At 42.1% G+C, this 27459-nt stretch overlaps 1 protein-coding gene across 4 annotated transcripts; it reads right to left on the bottom strand.

The window, feature by feature from the left end:
• Nucleotides 1-5962: 5962 nt before the first annotated feature.
• Nucleotides 5963-15641, bottom strand: nsma3 (Sphingomyelin phosphodiesterase 4). 4 transcript variants are annotated; one of them, XM_082973434.1, is made up of 20 exons: nt 15411-15641; nt 14830-14920; nt 14583-14669; nt 14243-14379; nt 14040-14115; nt 13829-13937; nt 13660-13712; nt 13407-13558; nt 13064-13196; nt 12887-12958; nt 11411-11500; nt 10538-10680; nt 10313-10403; nt 10050-10147; nt 9711-9874; nt 9355-9560; nt 7086-7313; nt 6865-6996; nt 6636-6764; nt 5963-6406 (listed from the first exon to the last, which is right to left on the bottom strand). In XM_082973434.1, the coding sequence occupies exons 2-20, from the start codon at nt 14866-14868 to the stop codon at nt 6098-6100; spliced, it is 2448 nt and encodes an 815-aa protein (XP_082829560.1). In that variant the 5' UTR covers nt 14869-14920; nt 15411-15641; the 3' UTR covers nt 5963-6097.
• Between the last annotated feature and the right edge of the window lie 11818 nt (nt 15642-27459).

Below are 27459 nucleotides of genomic sequence, written 5' to 3' on the forward strand. Positions count from 1 at the left end.
GTTGAAGTCAGAAGTTTACATACACTTAGGTTGGAGTCATTAAAACTCGTTTTTCAACCACTCCACAAACTTCTTGTTAGCAAACTAGTTTTGGCAAGTCAGTTAGGACATCTAATTTGTGCATGACACATGTAATTTTCCCAACAATTGTTTACAGAAAGATTATTTCACTTATAATTCACTGTATCACAATTCCAGTAGGTCAGAAGTTTACATACACTAAGTTAACTGTGCCTTTAAACAGCTAGGAAAATTCCAGAAAATGATGTCATGGCTTTAGAAGCTTCTGATAGGCTAATTGACATCATTTGATTCAATTGGAGGTGTACCTGCGGATGTATTTCAAGGCCTACCTTCAAACTCGGTGCTTTTTTGCTGGACATCATTGGAAAAACAAAAGAAATCAGCCAAGACCTCAGAAAATAAATTGTAGGCCTCCACAAGTCTGTTTCATCCTTGGGAGCAATTTCCAAACGCCTGAAGGTACCACGTTCATCTGTACAAAACAATAGTACGCAAGTATAAACACCATAGGACCATGCAGCCGTCATACCGCTCAAGAAGGAGAAGCGTTCTGTCTCCTAGAGAAGAACATACTTTGGTGCGAAAAGTGCAAACCAATCCCAGAACAACAGCAAAGGACCTTGTGAAGATGCTGGAGGAAACAGGTACAATAGTATCTATATCCACAGTAAAACGAGTCCTATATCGACATAACCTGAAAGGCAGCTCAGCAAGGAAGAAGCCACTGCTCCAAAACCGCCATAAAAAAAGCCAGGCTATGGTTTGCAACTGCACATGGGTACAAAGATCGTACTTTTTGGAGAAATTTCCTCTGGTCTGATTAAACAAAAATGGAACTGTTTGGCCATAATGACCATCGTTATGTTTGGAGGAAAAAGGGGGAGGCTTGCAAGCCAAAGAACACCATTCCAAACGTGAAGCACGGGGGTGGCAGCAGCATGTTGTGGGGGTGCTTAACCCAAGTTAAACATTTTAAAGGCAATGCTACCAAATACTAATAGAGTGTATGTTTACTTGACCCACTGGGAATGTGATGAAAGAAATAAAACCTGAAATAAATCATTCTCTCTCTAATATTATTCTGACATTTCACATTCTTAAAAATAAAGTGGTGATCCTAACTGGCCTAAAACAGGGATTTTTTACTAGGATTAAATGTCAGGAATTGTGAAAAACTGAGTTTAAATGTATTTAGCCAAGGTGTATGTAAATTTACGACTTCAACTGTACCTCAGCTGCAGAGGATAAGTTAATTAGAGTTACCAGCCTCAGATATTGCAGCACAAATAAATGCTTCACAGAGTTCAAGTAACAGACACATCTCAACATTAACTGTTCAGAGGAGACAGTGTGAATCAAGCCTTCATGGTCCAATTGCTCCAAAGAATCCACTACTAAAGGACACAAAAAAGGAGAGCAATGGACATTAGACCGGTATAAATCTGTCCTTTGGTCTGAAAAGTCCAAATTCAAGATTTTTGGTTCCAACCGTCGTGTCCTTGTGAGACTTACAGTAGGTAAATGGATATCTCCGTATGTGTGGTTCCCACCGTGAAGCATGGAGGAGGTGTGATGGTGAGGGGTGCTTTGCTGGTGACACTGACACTGGGAACTCCTTCAAGACTGTTGGAAAAGCATTCCTCATGGAGTTAGTTGAGAGAATGCCAAGAGTGTGCAAAGCTGTCATAAAGGCAAAGTGTGGCTACTTTGAAGAATCTCAAATATAAAATATACACTGCTCAAAAAAATAAAGGGAACACTTAAACAACACATCCTAGATCTGAATGAAAGAAATAATCTTATTAAATACTTTTTTCTTTACATAGTTGAATGTGCTGACAACAAAATCACACAAAAATAGTCAATGGAAATCCAATTCATCAACCCATGGAGGTGTGGATTTGGAGTCACACTAAAAATGAAAGTGGAAAACCACACTACAGGCTGATCCAACTTTGATGTAATGTCCTTAAAACAAGTCAAAATGAGGCTCAGTAGTGTGTGTGGCCTCCACGTGCCTGTATGACCTCCCTACAACGCCTGGGCATGCTCCTGATGAGGTGCCGGATGGTCTCCTGAGGGATCTCCTCCCAGACCTGGACTAAAGCATCCACCAACTCCTGGATAGTCTGTGGTGCAACGTGGCGTTGGTGGATGGAGCAAGACATGATGTCCCAGATGTGCTCAATTGGATTCAGGTCTGGGGAATGGGCGGGCCAGTCCATAGCATCAATGCCTTCCTCTTGCAGGAACTGCTGACACACTCCAGCCACATGAGGTCTAGCATTGTCTTGCATTAGGAGGAACCCAGGGCCAACCGCACCAGCATATGGTCTCACAAGGGGTCTGAGGATCTCATCTCGGTACCTAATGGCAGTCAGGCTACATGGAGGGCTGTGCGGCCCCCCAAAGAAATGCCACCCCACACCATGACTGACCCACCGCCAAACCGGTCATGCTGGAGGATGTTGCAGGCAGCAGAACGTTCTCCACGGCGTCTCCAGACTCTGTCACGTCTGTCACATGTGCTCAGTGTGAACCTGCTTCATCTGTGAAGAGCACAGGGCGCCAGTGGCGAATTTGCCAATCTTGGTGTTCTCTGGCAAATGCCAAACGTCCTGCACGGTGTTGGGCTGTAAGCACAACCCCCACCTGTGGACGTCGGGCCCTCATACCACCCTCATGGAGTCTGTTTCTGACCGTTTGAGCAGACACATGCACATTTGTGGCCTGCTGGAGGTAATTTTGCAGGGCTCTGGCAGTGCTCCTCCTGCTCCTCCTTGCACAAAGGCGGAGGTAGCGGTCCTGCTGCTGGGTTGTTGCCCTCCTACGGCCTCCTCCACATCTCCTGATGTACTGGCCTGTCTCCTGGTAGCGCCTCCATGCTCTAGACACTACGCTGACAGACACAGCAAACCTTCTTGCCACAGCTCGCATTGATGTGCCATCCTGGATGAGCTGCACTACCTGAGCCACTTGTGTGGGTTGTAGACTCCGTCTCATGCTACCACTAGAGTGAAAGCACCGCCAGCATTCAAAAGTGACCAAAACATCAGCCAGGAAGCATAAGAACTGAGAAGTGGTCTGTGGTCACCACCTGCCGAACCACTCCTTTATTGGGGGTGTCTTGCTAATTGCCTATAATTTCCACCTGTTGTCTATTCCATTTGCACAACAGCATGTGAAATTTATTGTCAATCAGTGTTGCTTCCTAAGTGGACAGTTTGATTTCACAGAAGTGTGATTGACTTGGAGTTACATTGTGTTGTTTAAGTGTTCCCTTTATTTTTTTGAGCAGTATATATTTTGATTTGTTTAACACTTTTTTGGTTACCACATGATTACATATGTTTTATTTCATAGTTTTGATGTCTTCACTATTATTCCAGAAGAAGAAAAACCTTGAATGAGTAGGTGTTTCCAAACTTTTGACTGGTACTGTATATATACCGTTCAAAAGTTTGGGGTCACCTAGAAATGTCCTTGTTTTTGAAAGAAAAGCATTTTTTTTTGTCCATTAAAATAACATCAAATTGATCAGAAATACAGTGTAGACATTGTTAATGTTGTAAATGACTATTGTAGCTGGAAACGGCTGATTTTGTATGGAATATCTACATAGGCGTACAGAGGCCCATTATCAGCAACCATCACTCCTGTGTTCCAATGGCACGTTGTGTTAGCTAATCCAAGTTTATACTTTTAATTGATCATTAGAAAATTGATCATTTAATTGATCATTAGAAAAACCTTTTGCAATTATGTTAGCACAGCTGAAAACTGTAGTTCTGATTAAAGAAGCAATAAAACTGGCCTTCTTTAGACTAGTTGAGTATTTTGAGCATCAGCATTTGTGGTTTCGATTACAGGCTCAAAATGGCCAGAAACAAAGAACTTTCTTCTGAAACTCATGTCTATTCTTGTTCTGAGAAATGAAGGCTATTCCAAGCCAGAAATTGCCAAGAAACTAAAGATCTTGTACAACGCTGTGTACTACTCCCTTCACAGAACAGCGCAAACTGTCTCTAGCCAGAATAGAAAGAGGAGTGGGAGGCCCCGGTGCATAACTGAGCAAGAGGACAAGTACATTAGAGTATCTAGTTTGAAAAACAGACACCTCACAAGTCCTCAACTGGCAGCTTCATTAAATAGTACCCGCAAAACACCAGTCTCAACGTTAACATTGAAGAGGCGTCTTAGGAATGCTGGCCTTCTAGGCAGAGTTGCAAAGAAAAACACATATCTCAGACTGGCCAATAAAAATAAAAGATTAAGATGGGCAAAAGAACACAGACATTAGACAGAGGAAGATTGGAAAAATGTGTTATGGACAGACAAATCTAAGTCTGAGGTGTTCTGATATGTCTGTTGGTCAAAATGAATTCAATTCAATCAGAAAGAAAAACATTTGTGAGATGCATAAAAAATGAAAAGATGCTGGAGTAGTGCTTGACGCTATCTGTCAAGCACGGTGGAGGCAATGTGATGGTCTGGGAGTGCTTTGGTGGTGGTAAAGTGGGACATTTGTACAGGGTAAAAGGGATCTTGAAGACGGAAGGCTATCACTCCATTATGCAACACCATGCCATACCCTGTGGACGGCGCTTAATTGGAGCCAATTTCCTCCTACAACAGGACCATGACCCAAAGCACAGCTCCAAACTATGCAATAACTATTTAGGAAAAAAGCAGTTAGCTGGTATTCTGTCTATAATGGAGTGGCCAGCACAGTCACCATCACAGTCACCGGATCTCAACCCTGCTGTGGGAATAGCTTGACCGTATGGTACATAAGAAGTGCCCATCAAGTCAATCCAATTTGTGGGAGGTGCTTCAGGAAGCATGGGGTGAAATCTCTTCAGATTACCTCAACAAATTGACAACTAGAATGCTAAATGTCTGCAAGGCTGTAATTGCTGCAAATGGAGGATTCTTTGACGAAAGCAAAGTTTGAAGGACACTATTATTTAATTGAAATATCATTTATAACCTTGTCAACATCTTGACTATATTTTCTATCATTTTGCAACTCATTTCATGTATGTTTCCATGGAATATTTGTAGGTGAAACTAGAACTTTTGAACGGTAATGTATATATATATTTTTTTTTTTACATTGGTTTGCAAACTGATATGTGACACATTAATGCCAAAATAATATAAAAAAACAATAATTATTTTTCTGAACAAGATGGGCTCATCTGCCCTGAATGACAGGTCGCCACTCTATCATAAAACATTAACGTTTTTTAACTAGGTAAGTCAGTTAAGAACTAATTCTTATTTACAATGATGGCCTACTTGTAAAGCCCCCGGCCAAACCCTCCCCTAACCTAGACGACACAGGGCCAATTGTGTGCCGCCCTATGGGACTCCAGTCCACGGCCGGTTGTGATACAGCCCAGGATCGAACCCGGGTCTGTAGTGATGCCTCTAGCACTGCGAGCAGGTTGAGCATGGTGAGATTGTAGACTCCTAAATTGATAGTGCATTTAGGCGATTTTACAGTTAACATGCTGATATTGTATTTGGTATTTCAAGTACAAATAATGTTAATATTATTTGTGCTTGTGTCCTAAAGTGAGGACACCTCAGCAATTTATAACTATTTTTTTTACAAGAAAAGGTCAGTTCTAGACCGTCCTAAAACTATGCAACATTAACTGTAATTGTTTATGGCCAGCTCATGAAATATAAATACGTTCAGGTATGTCTATTTTTGCCAGAAACCTACATTTTCCTTTCCCATTGAGGTAAGAATAGTAGTGCAAGTCTTTATTACACCTGTAAATCTTGTAGTTTGACAATAATCACCACCATCCATCCTGTCATTGCTCAAGTGACAAAGATTCAATATCTTGTTAGAATTTTAAACCGAACTTTCCTTTACATATCAACCAGTAAAACAGCTTAAAAAAATATTTATATTTAGCATAACGACATCCAAACAGCAATGCGCTTGCATTTATTTACAAGATTAAAAAAGAACAACATTTATCACAATAGGTGGCCAAGCATGAAGGCAAGTGGCAAAAAAAAAGCCATTTCATTCTCCTGCTACTGGGACTTGAGTTTATCTCCAAACAGGGCAACTTAAGAGTCCGTAGAGAAAGCCTCCTGTAAGGATGAGTAGTGTGCTGGACATGGGGCCGAATGAGAACAGTGCCCCAAACAGGTAGAGCAGTAAAAGCATCAGCAGGGTTCTGTAGCTCGCCAGCATGCGCAGGCTTAGCCGTGGCCGTCGGATCCTCTCCGCTGTTACTCGCGTCTCTGGGCTCCTGCGCCTGCCATCCGCCACGGCCTCGGGGCTGGCCAGGTAGTGCCGTCCCAACTGGCCCAGGAAGTCCGGCCGCGAGCACAGAGCATCCATGTGACCTCCGAACTTTGGATGGGAGAGAGGCAACAATTATGACAGGCCAAAACAGACAGAACTCTGACTTCTATGAAAACCCATATTCTCTTAGTTCATCTTTTGGGTGTATACAACAGATGTACATATTTCAGAATAGATCATGATACTTAACAGCACTGCTGAGGTCTCACAGTCAAATAGAAATTACAGGTTCAGGGTATCAGTTTTGCAAATCGCAAAGAATTGCCATGTCACATACCCTCTCATTCACCAGAGATGAGATCTTGAAGAACAGTCTGACCAGGATGGCGTTCTCATAGCTCCTGATGGGCTGAAGCTCCGGGTCCCCTTGGTACTCTATCTCAAATCTACGCAGTCCATTGATGACCTGCAAAAACATCACATATTTAACAGTGTGTGAGATGCATATATCCCTTATGATATGTGATGTTGGGGTTTGGTTATTAAAGTTGAATAAGTAGTCTGACCTGCATCCGGCCCAGGTCTGTGAGGATGAGTCCTTTCTGCCCTTGAACACAGTCTGGTAGCTGCTTGGAGTTCCCATCGTCCTGACCAGAGCCTAGGGTAGCCATCAGCTGAGACAGTTGTCCTGCATTCAGCTGTAGATGACAAAACATAGCATGAGTTGAGGAATTAAGTCTGCATTAGCTCATGCTAAATATTCAGGAAAAGTGATGTGTAAACCTACCCGAAATATCTGACAGAGGTAGTCCAGAGACCTCTCCAGAAACTCATGGGTCTTAACACACGCCCCGGTGTCATCCACCTCTCCTCCATTGAAGGTGTAGTTGAGGTCAGGGGAGCCCATTCCAAACCAGGACATGAAGGAGTTGTTGGCTGCCACCTCAGCTGACTGATCTGATATCTTCTTGGCGGTCTGCCTCGCCTGGTCGATGATCTGAATGAGCTTCAAGACCTACACCAAAGGAGGATGACAACGTTTATATTTGGTCCATCTAAGACAAAAGGGCAGGCCTAGACGGTTGGGTCTTGTGATAAACAAGAACGTAGTCTTACCAAGACAGTCAGCAAGCAACAGCAACACAGAGTGCAGCACAGAGAGATCTAATCTCGCAGAATGTAGCTAGCACATTTTACTAGCACTGGGAATTTTCAGGGACCTCATGATACTATCTTGATACTTAGGTGCAGATACGATATGTATTGCGATTTGATACTGCAATTTTATTGTGATTCGATGTTCCAAATATATTGCGCACTATACAAAACACTAGGACCACCTTCCTAATACTGTGTTGCACCCCCTTTTGTCCTCTGATCAGCCTCAGTTCGTCGAGACATTGACTTTACAAGGTGTCAAAAGCGTTCCACAAGGATGCTGGCCCATGTTGACTTCAATGCTTCCCACAATTGGGTCAAGTTGGCTGGATTTCCTTTGGGCAGTGGACCATTCTTGATACACACGGGAAAATGTTGAGCTTGAAAAATCCAGCAGCGTTGCAGTTCTTGACACTCAAACCAGTGTGCCTGCCACCATACCCTGTTCAAAGGCACTTAAATTATTTTCTTGGCCATTCACCCTTTGAATGGCACACAGAATCCATTTCTCAATTGTCTCAACGCTTCAAAAAAATAATGGTTCTTTAGCCTGTCTCCTCCCTTTCATCGACACTGAAGTGGATTTAACAAGTGACATCAATAAGGGATCATAACTTTCACCTGGTCAGTCGGTAATGGAAAAAGCATGTTCCTAATGTTTTGTACACTCATGTCTGCTACAGAGGGACAAGACGGCCATAATAAAAATTGGTTTTGAGCAGTCATGGAAATGAAAGTGCTGAAAACATGTTGGCTCGAGCTATAGAGGAGAAATACTGAAGTTTCGTTGCAGGTACAGCCGACTAGCATATTGATACTTGTCATATCAATATAATACCCCCCCAACCTTCCATTTTACCACACTGAGACTAGTTAACTAATACAATTAGTGAACAGTAAATAGTGCTGAGTGATTAGTGCTTTTTGAAGTCAGTTCAGTTAGATTATTTAAAAAAATATATCTTGGTTTTCAATTTAGATAATTTGGGTTGAATGCTGTAACACATAATAAAACAATTAAAAGTCCCATGATGGTAGTGACTGACCATTACTGCTCATCACTTAACCATCATTTATTCACATTACTCAACTTTTTCAGGTGTATTACATTTTTTTGATGACTTTATTATTTAATTCCAAGTCATCTCTATAGAGCTGCTGCCTATGCTGTCTGACAAATCACTATTTTGTACTTCTTCAAAGTAAATAAGGTATACTTTTATGACTGCTGAATACCAACTATCAATCACTTAGATCATGTATTTTCAGGTAGAGATACCTCGACGAAACAGCTGCACTCTAGATCGCCTTACAATCGCACATTCTTTGTCTCTTCCATAGCAGGCATAAAAGAAACAGACTGGACAAGTAGATGCACATTGGATTATGGTCATTGTAGTTAATTACCATGTTTTAATGCACAAAACTATGTAGAATATTGGCCTGTTTGAAAGTACAACTCCCTACGTCACACAGTTCAGGCTGGATCTGATTGATCTCTAGAGAAACTGTGCAATGTGCTCATTGAGCTCACAGAAAAATAAAAAAAGGAAATGGAATTCAAATAATTTAACTGACGTTGGTCAATTAGTTGTTTAAAAGCGGAAAAATAAGACATTGCTGTTTAAAAAAAATCTAAAAATACAAATAAATATATAAAAAAAAGATTTAAAAAATAAAATAAATATTCGCTCAGCGAAGAGTAAGCCAAGCTAATTCAATCAAATCCACACAGATTATGCTGATAGCTGGTGGCTAATGTTAGCTCACTAGTGGCGTGCTTAGAAATCTCAGATCTTTTCTCCCAAAGTTGGGCTCAATTTCAGAACTGGGATTTGCAAACTATCTGGAATTGAAATTCACTCGATCTCTAGTATGGTCCCCTCTGCTCCACTCACCGTGCCCCTCAGCTCCGTGCCGAACATCTGTTTATACTGACAGTCCTGGCCCTCCAGACCATACACGTGGCTCTTCACCCTGAACACCCTGTCTGTCACCACAGGCTGCCGGGCCGATAAAAAGCTGCCACCGTGGCCCGGCGAGAGGAAGCACCGGTGCTGCCGGTGGTGGAGGACATGCTCCGGCTCCAGAAACAGCTGCTCTCCTGGGGAGGGACAGGAAGTGGAAGGACAGGAGAATTACATTAGGACAGGGCAGTGACAGCTCAGACTGCTGTAGCTGGACCATTACATTACTATTAGTGCATATACATCACACAAGTATTATAAGGCTGGGTGACTGTTTTTGTCCTTACCTTTCTGAATCATCTCTGATAGGTTTGGCTGAGCGAAGACTTTGGCCACCCTGAAGACCATTAGTGCATTTTTGACGTTGACCAGGTCTGTGCGTACCACCCTGTTTAGGAAGCCCTGAAAGAGCTTGGTGTACATCAGCAGGTTCTCCTGAACAAACAAGCTCCTGAATTTTTTGTTGAGAAAAACTGGTTAGGAAGACAAATATAAAAATTTGAGGAAGCAATAAGACAAACAGCCAATTCCTTGTCAGTACCTCAGAGTCAAAGACTTGAAGGAAGGAAGCACTGCAAACACATTTATTCAGCCTGACCCATCTGGTGATCCAACAAATAACTCACCATTTCTCAGGTACACCTTTGTTCTGGTCTGTCTGAGGATTGGTCTTCTCTCCTGTGTACCTCCATGGCTGGATGTAGCTAAGCCACGTCTCCAACACCTAAACGTAGAGATACAGTGGTGCTTTAGAGATAAAAATGTTTGTGTGCTCTTATCTCCATTATAGAGGTGGTGAGTTGTATTGGTTGGACCCAATGAGAGGTTGTGATTGACACCAACACCTCACCCAAGCTGAGAAGGTTGAGGATTGAGCTGTGATACCTACCACTCTGAAGGAGGCATCTAAAGGCCAGTGACCAAAGCAGTGCTGGAGGAACACATATAGCTTCTGCTGAACAAAACGATGGACCACCACCCTAGAGACAGACCAACGACAGGGCCATAGTGAATTATAGGCCAAACTAGATCCAGACCATTTAAAGTTACAGTAAAGTTTGAGAGAATGTCGACCCTAATGTCTGACCCTGGTGGTGCTCACTGCTCAGCTCACCTCTTCAACTCCTCCAGAGGGCTGGTGTGGGAGTGAGCTGAGGAGGAGACCTGCTCAGGTTTCAGGCTGCAGGAGAAGGCATGGAGGTGCTTCACTAGGAGACGAACCACCAGAACGTGCTCCTCTGTCGGGGTGAATGGCTCCTGAAACAGAAGCCAGTCATACACAAATCCACAGGGACAGCAGCCAATCATAAGAAGGTCCTCGGATAACAATAACCAATCACACAGCAGGCTTGGAACATAACCCCTATTCCTGGTACTGTTTCTCAAATGACCCTGCTGTTGAAAAAGCCTATCTGGAAAAGGCATTCAATGTGTCTAGCTCAGAAACAGGCACATACTTTAAATTGAGATTCAGGCCCATTATTCTTAGAATGAGGTAGACAATTTGATGATGAATTTATTGATTTAGGGCAATGTGGTTGATGATGTTTTGAATACTGTAGTATTGTTTGCGCAGAACGGAAAAATGAAATGAGAAAGACAAAATGGTACACACATTAACCACATAGTAACATAGCAAGACATGCTTTAAATGAAAAAAAGGGTGCGTGCACACACGCACAAATTAAAATGTCGATCTCTTCAAATTCTCCTTTCAAGGATATTTCTCTATGGGCCATATTCTACTGTGAGATGGTCTGACATGTCAAAATGATGTGCTGTCAAAATGGGGCCCATCCAAGGATAGGTCTTTGACTGGTTGCGTTCAGGCAGTTGGTTTTATAGAATGCACTGTAACAGCATTCAAATGCTTTCTTGAAGAGAAGTACCCTTGACCTTCCTGTCCTAACCTTAACGCTACTCTGTCTTCAGGGCCTAGGTTTACCTCCAGCAAGCCTAGTGGGATTGAATGAAAAGGGAAAAGTACTTGGTACGTGTCGAGGGTCCCAGAGCCAGGAGGGGTCAGGGGTTGGCACAGCATGCTGGACATACTGAGGCGATACTGCAGCAGCGCCAGCTGTACGAGCCATCACAACCAGGGGAGGAAGAGGAGGAAAACAACATTACAGTGGGGGAAATAGGAGAGAGAGAAGAGGGAGGTGAACATGAGAATAGAAAGGAAGGGGTGCATCCACAAAGAAAAAGGGGTGAAGACCAAAAATAGGAGAAAACAAGTAGAAACAACAAAGGATAAAGACAAACAGAAATATATTGACCACATGAACACAATGCTATGGCAGCTAGAGTGATGTAGTATCCCTTTCACACCAAACACAGGAGGGATAAAACCATTCATCTCTACAATGAGGGACACAAAACATGGTTAAAAACATTTGTTAGAGGTTTTTGGGAAAAACAGTTCAAAGGTTAAAGGATTGTTTCGGTCCAATGGCCATGACCGGCAGTTTTTTTTTTTTTTTTTTTTTTAAGAGGGGAGAGGGAGTACTGCATCTCTTACACTATGGAGGACCACATACTTTAACTATACATTCTAACAGAAGATGGTATACGTACTAGGCTACTAGGTGATAGCAGGGATGGGAAGAATATGGCTTGTACGCCTTTGGGGATTTGAGAGGTGTATGAATAATGAAAAAGTGTTGGCTAGATTATATTGAACTGATGTAGAGATGACAACCAGCTGAGCAGCCCAACAGCCAAATAAACAACAGAAGGGTACTGAAACAGTGAATGGAGCCACAGACACCATGCACAGGTCTGACAGAAGCAAAAGCACTACTACCAGATACACATGCAAAAATCAGTGCAGTTAATTTGCACTGCAGTTGCCCATATGCCAATAATTCAGCAACAAAAGAAAATCCTCAAAACAAAAAGCCTGCCTTTCAGGTAAAATTAGAAATGCCTGATCCCATGCCCTTTGATTGGTTTCACATTGAACTTTGATCATTTTGATAGTATTCATGTTGCATAATCTATGCAAATAAGGATAGTCAAGACAAACTAAAGCCAGACCTCCCCGTCTGATTTTCCAGTTACCCTCAAAGATGCATTCGGGAAAGAAATACAATAATACACAGTATACCTATGCAGTGAAAAAGGAGATGGCTACAAATCACATTTCTATAGCCCAGGTGAGAGTGCACATCTTATTCAGATATAAATATTCCCCTCTAGTTAAAAAGAGTACAGTGGGACCCGTTTTGTGTCCCAGTTGTGAAAGCCAGGGGACAGGCTGATTTGATGCAGATCACCATGAGGCAAATGTCAGTGGGGGTGGAGGAAGGCCAATCATGGTACTCGATGGGGTGAGCCCTGCTGTGGTTCAAGTGAGGGGGGGGGGGGGGGCAATAGTGATCAGCCAGTCAGCCGTGCGGTGCTGCAGTGCAGGTGAAGGGGTTGAGACTGGTAGTGGGAAGGGCCATGTGTGACATGCTCTTACCTTCACCTGGGGGGACTGCAGCTTCTGGTACATCTCCAGGGAGTAGTGATGCAGCCACATCTCCACAAACACCTGGGGATAACACACACACACACGTTTTATTCCCAATTCCCTAAACACCTGACTGACAGTCACACCAAATCCATTCATGGCTGACAAAGGATGAAGGAGGCTCACCTGTAGTAATGCCTCTGACCTCCAGATCTCCTGGGCTGCAGGGTCAGCAGTGACTGAGGGCTGATGGGATATGTGGCGCTTAAGGAGGCTGGTGCTGTGGGTGCCATACCCTGCAAAAGGCACACTGGAAGCCCTGGACACCAAAGACATGACAGTGCGCACTGAGTTTCCTAGCATTAGGAAGGAAAGAGAAACTAAAAGGAGGCAAAGGAATAAGAAAGTATTTGCTCTTATTTGACAAGTTCAGGTAGCATCCTTCAAATGTTATCACCAGACGGATCACAACCCTGTTAGTGCTCTCAGTCACATCTGACTTTGGAGTTCTATCCCCACTGTAGAGTACCTGGGAGCAGGTGGAGACACAGAGCCTCTTTTGTAGGTGAATGGAGAGGGGGGAACACTGCCCTCTGTAGGGAGGAAATACTTGAGGTAGGTGTCCACTAGCACAAAGTATGCACTATCCAAGCTGCTCACATGCGGTCCTAGAGAGTAGTTCTGAGAACACAACATCAACACACTTGTGTGAGGTCAAATAATAGTCTGATTCATGCATCACAAAATAAGATATTGTTATAATGACAGTTGAGCATTGTTACCTTTGGTGTGATGAGACTGGAGGCAAACATAAACATGTAATATTCAAAGGGATCTGAAGAGGGTTAAGGACATACGACCAGACTATAAAATATACTAAATCACAAACATACATTGTCAACAATGTTTTTGAGAAAGCGAGGGCCGAGTGAGTTTGGGCGGTAAGGATACTAAGTGCCAGGCTGAGTGTCTGCAGACCAGACAGAGGAAAATGCAGCTTGTTGTTTAAAAGTGGGCAATCTGGGAGGACGCCTTCCTGTATGGACACCTTTACAGGACCCTGCAAGAGCGGGGGGGAGAAAAAAATAAATAAAAGTGGTTAGTGTAAAAAATAAGTTGTGGAAGACTTTGCTATGTATCAAAAAAAAGAGATGCAACTTACAGGCAGAAAGCTGACTGGTATTTCATATTTGTAGTCCTCTGCTTGAAGCTTGTACACAAGCTTCATCATTGGACCACTGAAAAATCACATGAGATCATAATTAAGTCAGTAAATTACTGCTTTTCTAAAATTAAACATCATAAAGGTAGACAGTGGACAGAAAGACATAGGAACATAAAGACAGACATAGGATGACAGAATACCTAGGATTGAGAAAGTCCATGACGATGTTGTACTGATTGCTGCATGCCTGCAGAAATCGCAAGTTCCAGCCCACGATGATGCCATCCAGACTGCCAAAAACACTCTCTACCAGCCAGGGGAAGATCAGGTGCAGCTCCTGCAGAGAGAGATATTAACTGAGGATGAATGTGATTAGGTAACATGGTTGAGTTGAACCAGGTTCAGGCACAAAGCTGACACGCTGACTGACTAAACATTGACATAGTTGGATATTGATGATCTGACCTATTGACAAACATGCTCTTCCTCCACTGCCCCCCGTCTGTATAAACAACACTGGTTTATACAGACAAACTGTACCTTCACAGGGTAGTCATCAATGACCTTCACCAGTTCCTGGCAACACTGGAGAAAAGGCTTGGTGGTCGAGTCAATTTTCAGGTTGGCCTGTAAAGAAAAGACAACATCATTACTGCTGACAACAGTTACTGCTGCCACGGTACTACGCTAGCTATTATGTGACAATTACTTGGCTCATGACAAGTTCATGTAGGCAACAAGAAGTTCACACGTTGCTCATGACGAGAAGCAACACAATACAACTAACCAGAAGGAAACTGGGCTGTTGCATGGCTGGGGCGGCCATAGAAAATTCAAGTTAGACGAGACGGGGTCACGATTCAGAATCCAATTGACACCTGGATAGACAACAATACAGAAATGGTTCAGAGGGGCTTTGTTGATATTGTGATTATCTATATCAAACAAATTTGAAGCATAGCTAGCTACAGTTAGCCGGCTAGCTACCCAGCGAGGAACACATATGGCTACAAAACGCTTGAACACCGGAAGCAAGTTAGCCAATAAGCCAATCAAATTTAAACGTGGCTGAAACTATAACCACCCGTAATTACATAGTTTTGCGTTGGATAACTAACGTTACCTAACATCAGCAGGCTAGCACTAAACGTTTGCTTGCCAGCTAGCTAGCCAGCCAGCCAACTGTAATTAGTTAGCTTTCTGTACTGCCATCAGCTTGTGAGCTAACGTTAGCTGGCTTAGTTTAGCGGCTAACCCAGTTGACAGTGTGGCAGGCAGCAGCTAACAATGCTACGGGCTGACAAAGCAATTTGTTTTCAAAATAGCCTCATCTCAACATGCACTGGGTTAACTTAAAATGTTTCTTACCTCCCTCGACAAAAAATGGCCAGCCTTTCCAGTTCATCAAATATGTGTATAGTTCCTCGTCCTATCTATGGGTTCCAATCTACCGCGTTTCTATCAGAAACAGCATAGCGAAGCGAAATTGTGTCATTTCACTAAAGGATGTGGCACGCGAACGCGCGCTCCAGTGTATATCGTGGCTGAAGGAAGGAAGAGCCAGGTACAATCTTGTAGGTAGATGGCAGCGTTGCCACCTCCAAAAAGTTTTAGTAAACCTAGGCCATAGAGATAGATAGAGGACTCATCTTTGTATCTGTGCCATTATAGCGTCTGTGACAGCCTCAATGGCGCTGCCCATGCTATCTCCATTTTAAAGTAGTTTCTTCTTCACAATAGGCTGATCCCTCCTGATAACCCGGTTGGACATGACTCCAACAGGGTCACCCGGAGGGATCAGCTAATGATGTTGGAAGTCTCACCCAGTTGACTACGTTAGAAGCCCTCAATGGCGCTGCCCATGCTAGTACAACCTTTTGGCCACTAGAGGCCTCTATCCTTCTCTATGTCAGGGTTAGGCAACCCTGGTCCTGGAGTGCTGCAGGTGTAACAGTGTAGTTTCCGTCCCTCTCTTCGCCCCAACCTGGGCTCGAACCAGGGACACATCAACAACTGAGACCCACGAAGCATCGTTACCCATCGCGCCACAAAAGCCGCGGTCTCAGAGCGAGTGACGTCACTGATTGAAACGCCATTAGCGCGCACCACCGCTAACGAACTAGCCATTTCACATCGGTTACACAGGCTCTTCATGTTTTTGATTTAACCAACCTGGAAGACCAGGTGTGTTGAATATTAGGCCATCACTGAACTGATCAATTAGCTCAGTTGGTCTGGTGTGGTGTATAGTTGGGACAAAATCCTGCGGCACTCCAGGAACCTAGGTCGAGGATGAAAGCTGGTTCATAGGCTACATGGAATTGTGATAAAGTAATATTACTTACTGCAGGGTGGGATTACCGAAATGTTGTGGGCCCCCAGGAGGTATGATAGCAAAATGTGTAGAATTGCAGAAAATGTGCTTTAAAAGCTCAACATTCTCTCTTAGCCTCATGGCAAAATGTGTAGAATGGCAGGAAATTAGTTTTAAAACTGATACATTTTCTCTTAGCCTCATGGCAAAATGTGAACAATAGCATGAGATGAGCTATAAAACAGCACACTTTTTTCTCTGAACCATGGCAAAAAGTGTAGAATGGCTGGAAATGAGCTTTAAAATTGCTACATTTTCTCATAGCCTCATTACACACAAAATGTGTAGAATAGCATTATAAAACGGCACATTTCTTCTACACAAAATGTGTTGAAATGCACAAAGTTAGCGGTCTCCCCTCCAATTACAAAAAAAAAATCAGTTTTCCAAAAAAAAAGGCCCCTGGGCCCCAAATGCTGCAGTTTAGCCCTGACTTACTGTTAAATATTGTTACATTTACATAAACTTTCTAAGTATATCAACAATCAATCAGGTGAATCAATCATCATGGATAGTAGATTTTTTCAAACCCCTTGACTGAATCAAATTCAAATCAAATTTATTTATATAGCCCTTCGTACATCAGCTGATATCTCAAAGTGCTGTACAGAAACCAGCCTAAAACCCCAAACAGCAAGCAATGCCTGTGAAAGAAGCACGGTGGCTAGGAAAAACTCCCTAGGAAAAACTCCCTAGAAAGGCCAAAAACCTAGGAAGAAACCTAGAGAGGAACCAGGCTATGAGGGGTGGCCAGTCCTCTTCTGGCTGTGCCGGGTGGATATTATAACAGAACATGGTCAAGATGTTAAAATGTTCATAAATGACCAGCATGGTCTAATAATAATAATCATAGTAGTTGTCGAGGGTGCAACAAGCACGTCCGGTGAACAGGTCAGGATTCCATAGCCGCAGGCAGAACAGTTGAAACTGGAGCAGCAGCACGGCCAGGTGGACTGGGGACAGCAAGGAGTCATCATGCCAGGTAGTCCTGAGGCATGGTCCTAGGGCTCAGGTCCTCCGAGAGAAAGAAAGAAAGAGAGAATTAGAGAGAGCATATTTAAATTCATTCATCTGCTTTCATTTCACATTTAAGTGGTGCCTTCCATGAGGCCAATTAGCATTTCTGTCATAGAGGAAGCAGAGGAACCAGGCCAAGGCCTTTGTTTCTCAAAGAAACTAAACTTAATCAAGATAGGTGCAAAGTATGCTTTTTGCAAGTGCAAAGTTAAGTGTGCTTAGTGTAGCCTAGTATGTGGCATAACTATTGGTTTGTGTGTATCTTTATGATGTGTTTTAATTTTATAGTGACATGCCCCTGTGTTAATGTAGTATTAAATCCCAGCGGAACAGCCTTACAAATCATATTACATCCTGTTTTGATTTAAGTGCACGCATCCCTCACAAATACCCTTTGGAGTCCCCTGTCCTGCCGGGAAATTAGGCAGTGTGTCAAAATGATTAATCAATGGCTGATTAATAATTCTAATTTCATCACTTTAAACTGCAGAGTGTTATTGCAGGCGCATCCCGGTCTAGGCGTTCAATAAGCTCCCGTCTTTCTCTGTGGATGCCGATGTGGGCTTATCTGATCTGATAATACCTCTGATTAAAGGGACTCTTTACATTTAATGATTATATTTGTTCATAAGGATAATGCAAAAACAAACAGGATTACAGGACAATAACCAGATTTCTCAGGATAATACAACATTTAAGCACCAAATATCCCGTAAAAAGAGATCACCTATAGTATTTATGCTCACAAAAAGTTGAATGAGGTACTGTATGTATCCCATGGTCCAATGACTCTCTGTCCTTTTGGAGCATAATTTAATATACTATTACTATATAACCCGATTAGGAAAATAAAAGGCCCATGATCAGTGATAATACATATGGCAGTAGAGGGCAAGCACATGAATATAATAATAATCAGATTAATTTCCCTCAACTCCAAACCCCCCTCCACCCATTTACATAATACCACTAATGTGGGTTTTTACTGGATGGGATACAGCTTTTGTCAGATTTGACTTTTTATAGCAGTTGGATTTTACGCAGCAGGTTAGGAAAATTAATGTATCAGGTTAGGATAATTAGGTTAAGGTTAGGAAAAGGATTAGGGTTAGCTACAATGCAAAATAAATGCAACTTTTTAGTTAATTTGACAAAAGCTTTATCCCTTCTAGCCATGACCACTAATGTGTGACCAAGTCACCATTAACCTATGGCATCCCGGAGAGAACAATTTTAGGCTACAAAGACCCCGTGTGGCATTGTGAGCAATACCTTTTCACCTTTTCAATAAAACATTTTAACAGGTTCCTTAGCAACAGTGTTGAGAAACAAAGGCCTTGGCCTGGTTCCTCTGCTTCCTCTATGACAGAAATGCTAATTGGCCTCATGGAAGGCACCACTTAAATGTGAAATGAAAGCAGATGAATGAAGCTGTATGTATGCATGGTATTCATGAATAATGAGAACCAATTCTGTGCACTTTGATTGTATTGGTTTAGTTGCATAGGTTTGAAAAAAGTTTTTGGGAATGAGAATCAATGAGGAGAGGGCACACACAAAGACAGTGATTCTCACTGAGACATTCCAAATATGCCATTATTGTACCTGTCAAACTATAATCCAATAACAAAAATATCAATTTTTCCCCCTCCTCTTTTGTTAATTGCTTATGTGACCTGATTGGTTGCAGGTGTGAATCTGGAGAATGTAAAGCCACCTGTTTCCTACAAAACGGTGGTGCATTTCCTGCTTGAGCTGCTTTTGTCTCCAAGTCCCACACCAGACTTGATAAACTGGAGGGGCCAAACCATTTGGCCTCTCTCTGTCTACATTTATTTTCTTTTGTCAATCAATAAAAAAAGGAAGACCATAAATGAACTCTCTATCATCAACAATACTACTCTAGTCCTTAATTAGCTGTCCGTATATTAATGAAGGTCCTCTGATGCTTGACCTTAATTGTACTCTGCTATACGTTTTTAGCTATCCGTAGCAATATATTTGCGCTTAAAATGTCTTTCCTGTATAACATTAAAGCAGGTCCAATCACTGTAGATGTAGAAATTATGGTCTCCAGTATGATCTCAATTGACGTGATGATCGATTTGCCCGTAGGTCAAAAGCGAAGCACCGCCGCAATGCGTTACATTTTAGAGCGAAAGCTGCAGCAGAAGCGAACTCCTTTGTCTGCGACTGTTTGTCCGCGCGCCCCCCTGTGTGTGCATGATTGGCTGAGGAACAACGCCTGTGCGTGGTTGGCTGGGTAACGACGGCTAGATGGTGGCTCGGTGGGGAAACCTTTCTGATGGCTCTCATATATTGGTTCACTTATGCCCTAAAATAAGATTGTTTATATGGGCAAAATATTGTATATACATTTGTTTATATGTGCAGAATATTGTATAAAAAATATATATAATTCTTCCTTTTAGACAGAATAAATAAATCCGGGTTGGGTGAACATCTTGAAAAACAAGCCTACAAACACATTCATTAATTCATTAATAAAAAACGTGCACAGTATACAGCTTTCAACCCTGTTATAGTAAATGTTCTTTCAATTTGATCTATATCATCTAATTATCAATATAATAAAACTAGGCCTATGATTTACTTGAATAGGCCTATAGCCTACTCAAACATCATGATTGGCTTTAGCAAGGAGTGCCGATTCATTAATTTCAAGCACATTATGATTCATGTTTTTAGAATAGGTTGATTATTAGAGCTTCTGCACGCTGTTTGTCAGCAGCACACTAAATCTTTCCATCGATTAGAGTATTAGGCTATAGTGATTGGCACCGACAGCCTATGTAAAGTCATATCAGTATGCTACCAGCTGCATTTTTTCAATATGAAAAGGCAGTGTTGGAAAAAGTACCCAATTGTCATACTTGAGTAAAAGTAAAGATAACCTTAATAGAAAATGACTCAAGTAAAAGTGAGTCACCCAGTAAAATACTACTTGAGTAAAAGTCTAAAAGTATTTGATTTTAAATATACTTAAGTATCAAAAGTACATGTAATTGCTAAAATATACTTAAGTATCAAAAGTAAAAGTACAAATCATTTCAAAGTCCTTATATTAAGCAAACCAGATGGCTCCATTTTATTGTTTTTTTTATTTACAGAAAGCCAGGGGTTCACACTCCAACACTCAGACATAATTTACTAATGAAGCATGTGTGTTTAGTGAGTCCGCCAGATCAGAGGCTGTAGGCATGACTAGGGATGTTCTTTTGATAATTGTGTGAATTGCACCCTTTTCCTGTCCTGCTAATCATTCAAAATGTAACGAGTACTTTTGTGTGTCAGGGAAAATGTAAGGAGTAAAAAGTACATTATTTTCTTTAGAAATGTAATGAAGTTAAAGTAAAAGCTGTCAAAAATATAAATAGTAAAGTAAAGTACAGATACCCCCCAAAATGACTTAAGTAGTACTTCAAAATCTAATGCTTCTAACCGAGTCTCCTAACGTGCGTTGTTCTTCAATAGGCAATGCCTAGGCTAATAGATCTACTTGTTGGATGCACGTATCCAGCTGTTTGTTAGGCATAGTGATATTGTCAACCATCATCAGCTGATTACAGTCAAGTGACAAACAGCTGTTGTGATATAGCCCTTGATGCAAAAGAATCCAGTCCAGAAAACAGTGTTCAGAAAGAATGTCCAGAATATGTTAATGTCTTGTTTGTTACACCAGTGAAGACAGTTTTGATCCACATTAGATCCAATCCAATACCCCTACATTTATGTTGATTATCTGCTATTGTCTACAGATTACAGGAGGGTCTTAAAGATTTAACAGAGAAACCACCAGGGTCTAAAATATTTAACAGAGAAACCACCAGGGTCTAAAATATTTAACAGAGAAACCACCAGGGTCTAAAAGATTTAACAGAGAAACCACCAGGGTCTTAGATATTTAACAGAGAAACCACCAGGGTCTTAGATATTTAACAGAGAAACCATCAGCGTCTAAAATATTTAACAGAGAAACCACCAGGGTCTTAGATATTTAACAGAGAAACCACCAGGGTCTTAGATATTTAACAGAGAAACCACCAGGGTCTAAAAGATTTAACAGAGAAACCACCAGGGTCTAAAATATTTAACAAAGAAACCACCAGGGTCTTAGATATTTAACAGAGAAACCACCAGGGTCTAAAAGATTTAACAGAGAAACCACCAGGGTCTAAAAGATTTAACAGAGAAGGCATCAAGGCAATGCGTTAATGTTTTCATATGTTTCTGTGCATGGGATTGGACACCGAGGTCAGCTACTTTGCGTGACTGTGTAGGATAGGCTAGGCTGTTGTAGAAACACCCAAAGGTATTTCCTTTCTATTATCCAGGACATTTATTGACAACAATTTAGTAGCCTAGTGGGCTTCTAAATACATTATTTGGTGATTTTGAATTATGTAAATCATGACAATGATGATGGTAACAGATGGACTCTGGTCCCTTTAATCATAAACTATTGTTACCTTGTGTCTCTGAAATCACAATGTCATGTGATTTGTCATGTGACAAATTGTATTCTTTAAATTGAAACAACCAAATGTCAGGTTTTACCAGATCTGAATGTTTTAGAACTGTTTATTTTCATAAATCCAGTAGCCTATGCTACAAAGTATAACATTCTGACCATATGAATGAATTTATTTTAGGCCGTAGCCTAAAGAACAGCAGTTTGCACTTTAACCTCATAGTCAATGTATCATTTGAAATCCTTTGCTGGAGTACAGAGTGAAAAAAAAAGAATGTGTCACTGTCCCAATACTTCTGGAGCTCTGATTTAGATGGGGGATCTTTTTATTTCTACCAATTAAATTGACACACCGGCGTGTCAGTAGACTCAAAGGGGATATTATATTCCCAAAAAGTTTTTGACAAGTCTTGATCCCAGATGTGCATACATGTACAGTACGACAGTGACCAGATCCCTCTGATCAATGATCTATCATTCATTGGCATCGTTGCCTGGCAGCTTGCTTCCTCACATCTCAAATGATCAATTCCCTGAGTTATGGTCCCGACCAAAAGTCCATCCACAATCCAAACCTCATCTTAATGATATTTTAACTACTCTGCTTTGATTGCATTACATTCAATAACAGTGCAATTAACCCACTGCCATTTGATTAGTCCATTCACATCTAATCAGAGACTGTGTCTTATTTGATTTTACATCCATTACAGAGTGATGGAAATGAGAATGTATTTTACAAATGTATGTAGATGCAGTGATCACACTCATAGTATAGATTGCACGTGTGTTGGTATTTAACCCGTATCGGTGCAAATTCAAGTCCCCGCCTTATCCCACCCCAGCATAAAACAATCCAGACATAATGTACGTAGAACGCAGCAGAGAACAACGAGGCTGTGGCCTGCCCCTATAATGCTCAGAGATGAGTGGAGGTGGTGAAATGCTAATCAAATTTAAGAAAGCAATTTGGAAAGCCCTGTCCCCAATCCCCATACTGCATCTCTGCATGTGTGACGTGTTATCAGTCCCCTGGGGGGTGGAGGGGAACTTGGTCCTGTACAACGTCAGTGGGGGGGTTAACTCCCACACACAATGTGAATGCCTGCAGGAAGTTAAACAGGTCAGGACTCCCGTGAGCTGATAAGGGAGAAGACTCATGAATTAAAAAGTGAAGAAAGAAATATGACATTTTTCTTTTCCATTCTGTCTATTGGGATTACTTGGTTGCCAGAACAATTACCTGGAGAGAAGCCTGCCTGATAATGGACTGAGATTCACTCCAGTAGTTTCTCTCTCCCCGCACAGTAAGGGCATTGAAAATGGCATTGAAAATGGGAAACAATTTAGGGTGCCAAGTTGGTTATGTATGGCAGTGGAGGTTACATTATCATGGTAGAGCATTAGTATTTATTGTATAATACACTTTTCCCCCATCTCTATTATGAAATTACATCAGTAGTGCTTGCCTTGCCCCTAGCGTCCCCTTTCAGTAAACTCTATATTTGGCAACAATGCATGACATCCATGCTGTTCTGCATGTGTTATAAGTCCTTGGTCAAACATGTTCCACAAAGTTTAATTCCAAGTCCCATAGATTAGAAGTGGGGAAACTCAGTGAATCGCCTCTTCTTATTTTGAGGGAAAATAAGATCTGTTATTTTCTGTTCTTCCTCTTGAGAAGCGGGTGATTGATACCAGAGCTCAAATGGCAGGGCGTAGGGCAGGGATAGACAAGATTGTATGTCTTCTTTCTCTAATGATTGTTTTAACTGTGCCAGGGTCAGTGATTTGCGGGGCCTTTGCCCATCGCCAGGGCATAGAGACAGGCTAGAGGCTACAGAGGAGCACAAAGCGTCCCTCTGCTCCAATCACCCACAAACTGAGTATTACTGTCCAGTACAGGAAGTATTACTGTCCAGTACATGAATTTCTCCATCCACGACTGCAAGGCCCTTGGTGCTCCCAGCCATCTAGGACATCTACTCTAAACAGTGCCTGAGGAAGGCACGCAGCATCATCAAGGACCCCACACACCCCAGCCACGAGCTGTTTACTCCCTTACCGTCGGGCAGACGTTATTGGAGCATGAGGTCTGATACCAACAGGCTCAGAGACAGTTTCTATCTACAAGCCATCAGACTGCTGAACACTTGAACTGGAATGACCACCTGCACTGATTCTCCGCACCTTAGCACACATGCACTCACAAGCACGCACACACACAAACACACATGCATTCACGCTACACACACACACACACACACACACATCGCAACTGCTGCTACCAGACTCTTGTGATTGCCAAATACTGCACAATGTAAAATACTTGCCCCCCAATCCCCCCCTTCCCCAAAACACATGTAAATATTGGACTATAAATTATGCTAAAAAATGTATTCTATTGAACCATTTATGTTTGTATGCTTCTCTTTTATTATTTCTTATTGTTGTTGCATTGTCAAGCAGGAACCTGGAAGTAGGCTTTTTGTTGGATGGTGTATACAATGTGTATCCCGTACATACTACTAATAAAACAGTGTCCACCACAGCTCAGTGAAATGTGGTCTAGAATACAATAGTGATGAGGCAACAGGAGATGAGTGGCCTGTATCCTTGCTTAACCTTTCAGTGTGTGTAACTGTAGAGGGGTATACACATGCATGATGCTTAAGCATTCATAAATAGTAAAAAGTTGATTGCAAAGAGAAACAAAAGTTGTGTGATGTAGCATCACCCAAGGTGCTATTAAAAAATGCATCCCATCAGCCAATGAAAACATTTTGTCAATGAATTTATTATTATACATTTGTTTTTGCCACTTTCAGGATATCAAATTGGTAGTTACAATCTCGTCCCATCACTGCAACTCCCGTACAGACACGGGAGAGGCGAAGGTCAAGAGCCATGCGTCCTCTGAAACACAACCCTGCGCAAGCTGCACTGCCCACTTAACCTGGAAGACAGCTGCACCAATGTTTAGGAGGAAAAATGTACAACTGGTGACCGAAGTCAGCATGCATGCGCCCAGCCCGCTACAGGAGTCACTAGAGCGCGATGAAACAAGGGCATCCTAGCCAACCAAACCCTCCCCTAACCCGACAATTGTGCGCCAGCTCATGCATCTCCCTGGGATCAAACCTGGGTCTGTATTGATGCCTCTAGCACTGCGATGCAGTGCCTTAGACCACTGCGCCACTCTGGAGGCTTGTTAGACAATTTAACCGATACATAAATAACATTAATTTCCAACTTGACCAAAAGGTCACTATGGTCTCCACAGGGTCTTTTGTTTGCCTATCAAAGTGTGACAGTCCCTGGGGGAGAGTGTAGGTAAAAACCCTCTAATGGGGTCCTAATTGGAGAAGGCAATCTGTAGAGGGTTGCCCCTGGCTGTGCCGGTTGGGCCGGTGAGACGGAGATGACAGTGTGGAGGTTATTATTAGTGCCATCATTGATCAGAAAGCCGGAGCAGCGGGGATGGAGCGGGCTGATGGAGCTCATGGCTCCAGCCCAGCCATGGCAGATGTCAACAGAGGCGTCATGCCCAAAGGGGGCACAGGGGCACTTGCCCCCTCAGATTTGTCCTGTTTTTAAAAAACGAAACAATAAATAAATGGTAAAACATTTTGTTGTTGTTTCTCTGTAATACTGCTAGACACCTAGAAATGTTATGAAATTCATAACTAGCTATCAAGAAGCCATTTCAGGCTCTCAATTAAATTAGAGTAGCTAGCTTGTCTAACTATCTTAGCTGGCATGCCTGCTGGCAAGGTTGGTAGACTTTAGAAAATAAAACAATTACCAAATGTACTGAATAAGACTCACATGTCTTTCAGTCTTTTACCCAGATTTGAGCAGAGATGCAGAGAAGCATATTGTTTCTTTAAAAAAAAAACAATCCACCAGTCAGGAGGATACAGACAACTCAAGTAGTATGCTTACTATGCAGAAAAAGAAACATATTTTTGTCATAGAATTATGCATAATGATTATGGCTCTAGATTGCATGAAGAATTTTGGGGTGCATGATGCCCCTGGCTGTCCAGGCCAAGGCAGGAGGTTGTGGAGGAGGAAATGGGGAGTGAGTTGGGGTGGGTGATGATGGTCCTGCGATGGTAGAGAAGGCATCCAACAGTTGTGGGAGATAGCTTGGCAATATTATTGTTGGTGTCTGTGTTTGCAGTTGTAGGAGAATGGGCTGTTGTGGTGGGTTTACACCAAGTTTGTGACTTCTGAAAAACAGAAACAATCTATTAAGTCTGATAAGCTGTGGCTTGATCTATTCACTTTTTGACCCCTGTTCGTTTTTCCTTTCTCTCAGTCTGAGGATAGGATGTGCGGATAGCTCCACTCCAACAGTGACTATCAACCAGTTTACGCTGATCCAGCCTAATCCCAGTTCTTGAGACGTTCCCCCTCACAGCTCTTTGAAAGACAGGATAGACATGTGGAATTAAGGCTCGTTGGGATGGCTGTCTGTTATCAGCACCACTAACTTCTCCTATCGCTCCAGTCCTGTCTCTCACTTCAGTCTCCTTAATATCACCCTCAAACCTTCTCCAGTAGAAATGAACAGAGAGTCTGTGTCCCAAATGGCAACCTATTCCTATAGGGCTCTGGGGAAAGTCATGCACTAAATAGGGTATATGGTGCCATTTCAGACGCACAGCTCTGACAATGGAGGGAGTGCTTAAAGCAGAATGCAGAGCCAATTGTATTTCATTAAACAAGAGCCATCCATGGTTAGCAGCATGCATTCAGGTGCTTTTATTCGTTCTGTTCAATTTATTTGCAGATTCTTCGCGTCGTGAGAAACGACATACAGTAGGATATTTTTATTCTCACAGAGAGGGTTATTCAAGCTCAACCTCAAGACATAATGAAGCTCAGAACATACAATTTTGTCAAGGGACACAACGTTGTTTTCTTGTCCTGCCTGATTAAAATCGGGTTCATTTTACTCACAGGCATATTTGTTCATTTTACGTTTGGTGGTGTTTGTCAGGGTCTGTCTCAGTACCTTGGTAGAAAACAGTATCATTATTTTTAAAATAGCATGTTGTAGACAATCATTATTGATTTATTCAGTGGTCGTTTTTAATTTGTCTTGCATGACAATTAGAAAACCAAAACTTGAAATGTATACACTGCAAAATTGAAAATATGCTATTAATGGCTCAGGGGTTTGGTCTACAGCAGTTTTATTGATTTCGATCAGAGTCAACTATAACACTACGTTTTTAACTCTGAACAACTTCAGCTGTCAACTTTTCAACTCCTGAGCTCTTCATGACCTCAAAGCTTTCTACCAATCTGTAAAAAAAAAAAGAAAAAAAAAGTTCATCCCAGACCCGCCATTCAGCTCATTGAGAAGTACATAGAAAATGCATCATTCATAACACTCACTCTGCTGCTTACCCAGAATTCCACCCAGCAGGTGGGGATGGTGGAAGTGGGGTCTTGTCCATTAAATATTCCTGACTGGAGACGCGAGGTACTCCATAAAAAAAATTAATAAAAAAATCATAGAT

This window comes from Salmo salar, chromosome 01 (assembly GCF_965601325.2).
Source record: "Salmo salar chromosome 01, fSalSal1, whole genome shotgun sequence".
NCBI classification, from domain to species: Eukaryota; Metazoa; Chordata; class Actinopteri; order Salmoniformes; family Salmonidae; genus Salmo; species Salmo salar.

Bases quoted from the DNA above. Each gene is read 5' to 3' on its own strand.
- nsma3 (XM_082973434.1), bottom strand. From the start codon at position 14,868: ATGGCCGCCCCAGCCATGCAACAGCCCAGTTTCCTTCTG. The intron at 13,938-14,039 runs GTAAGTTGCATC...CCGCTCTTGCAG, and splicing joins TACCAGTCAGCTTTCTGCCT to GGTCCTGTAAAGGTGTCCAT. The intron at 6,997-7,085 runs GTAGGTTTACAC...TGTCATCTACAG, and splicing joins ACCTCTGTCAGATATTTCGG to CTGAATGCAGGACAACTGTC.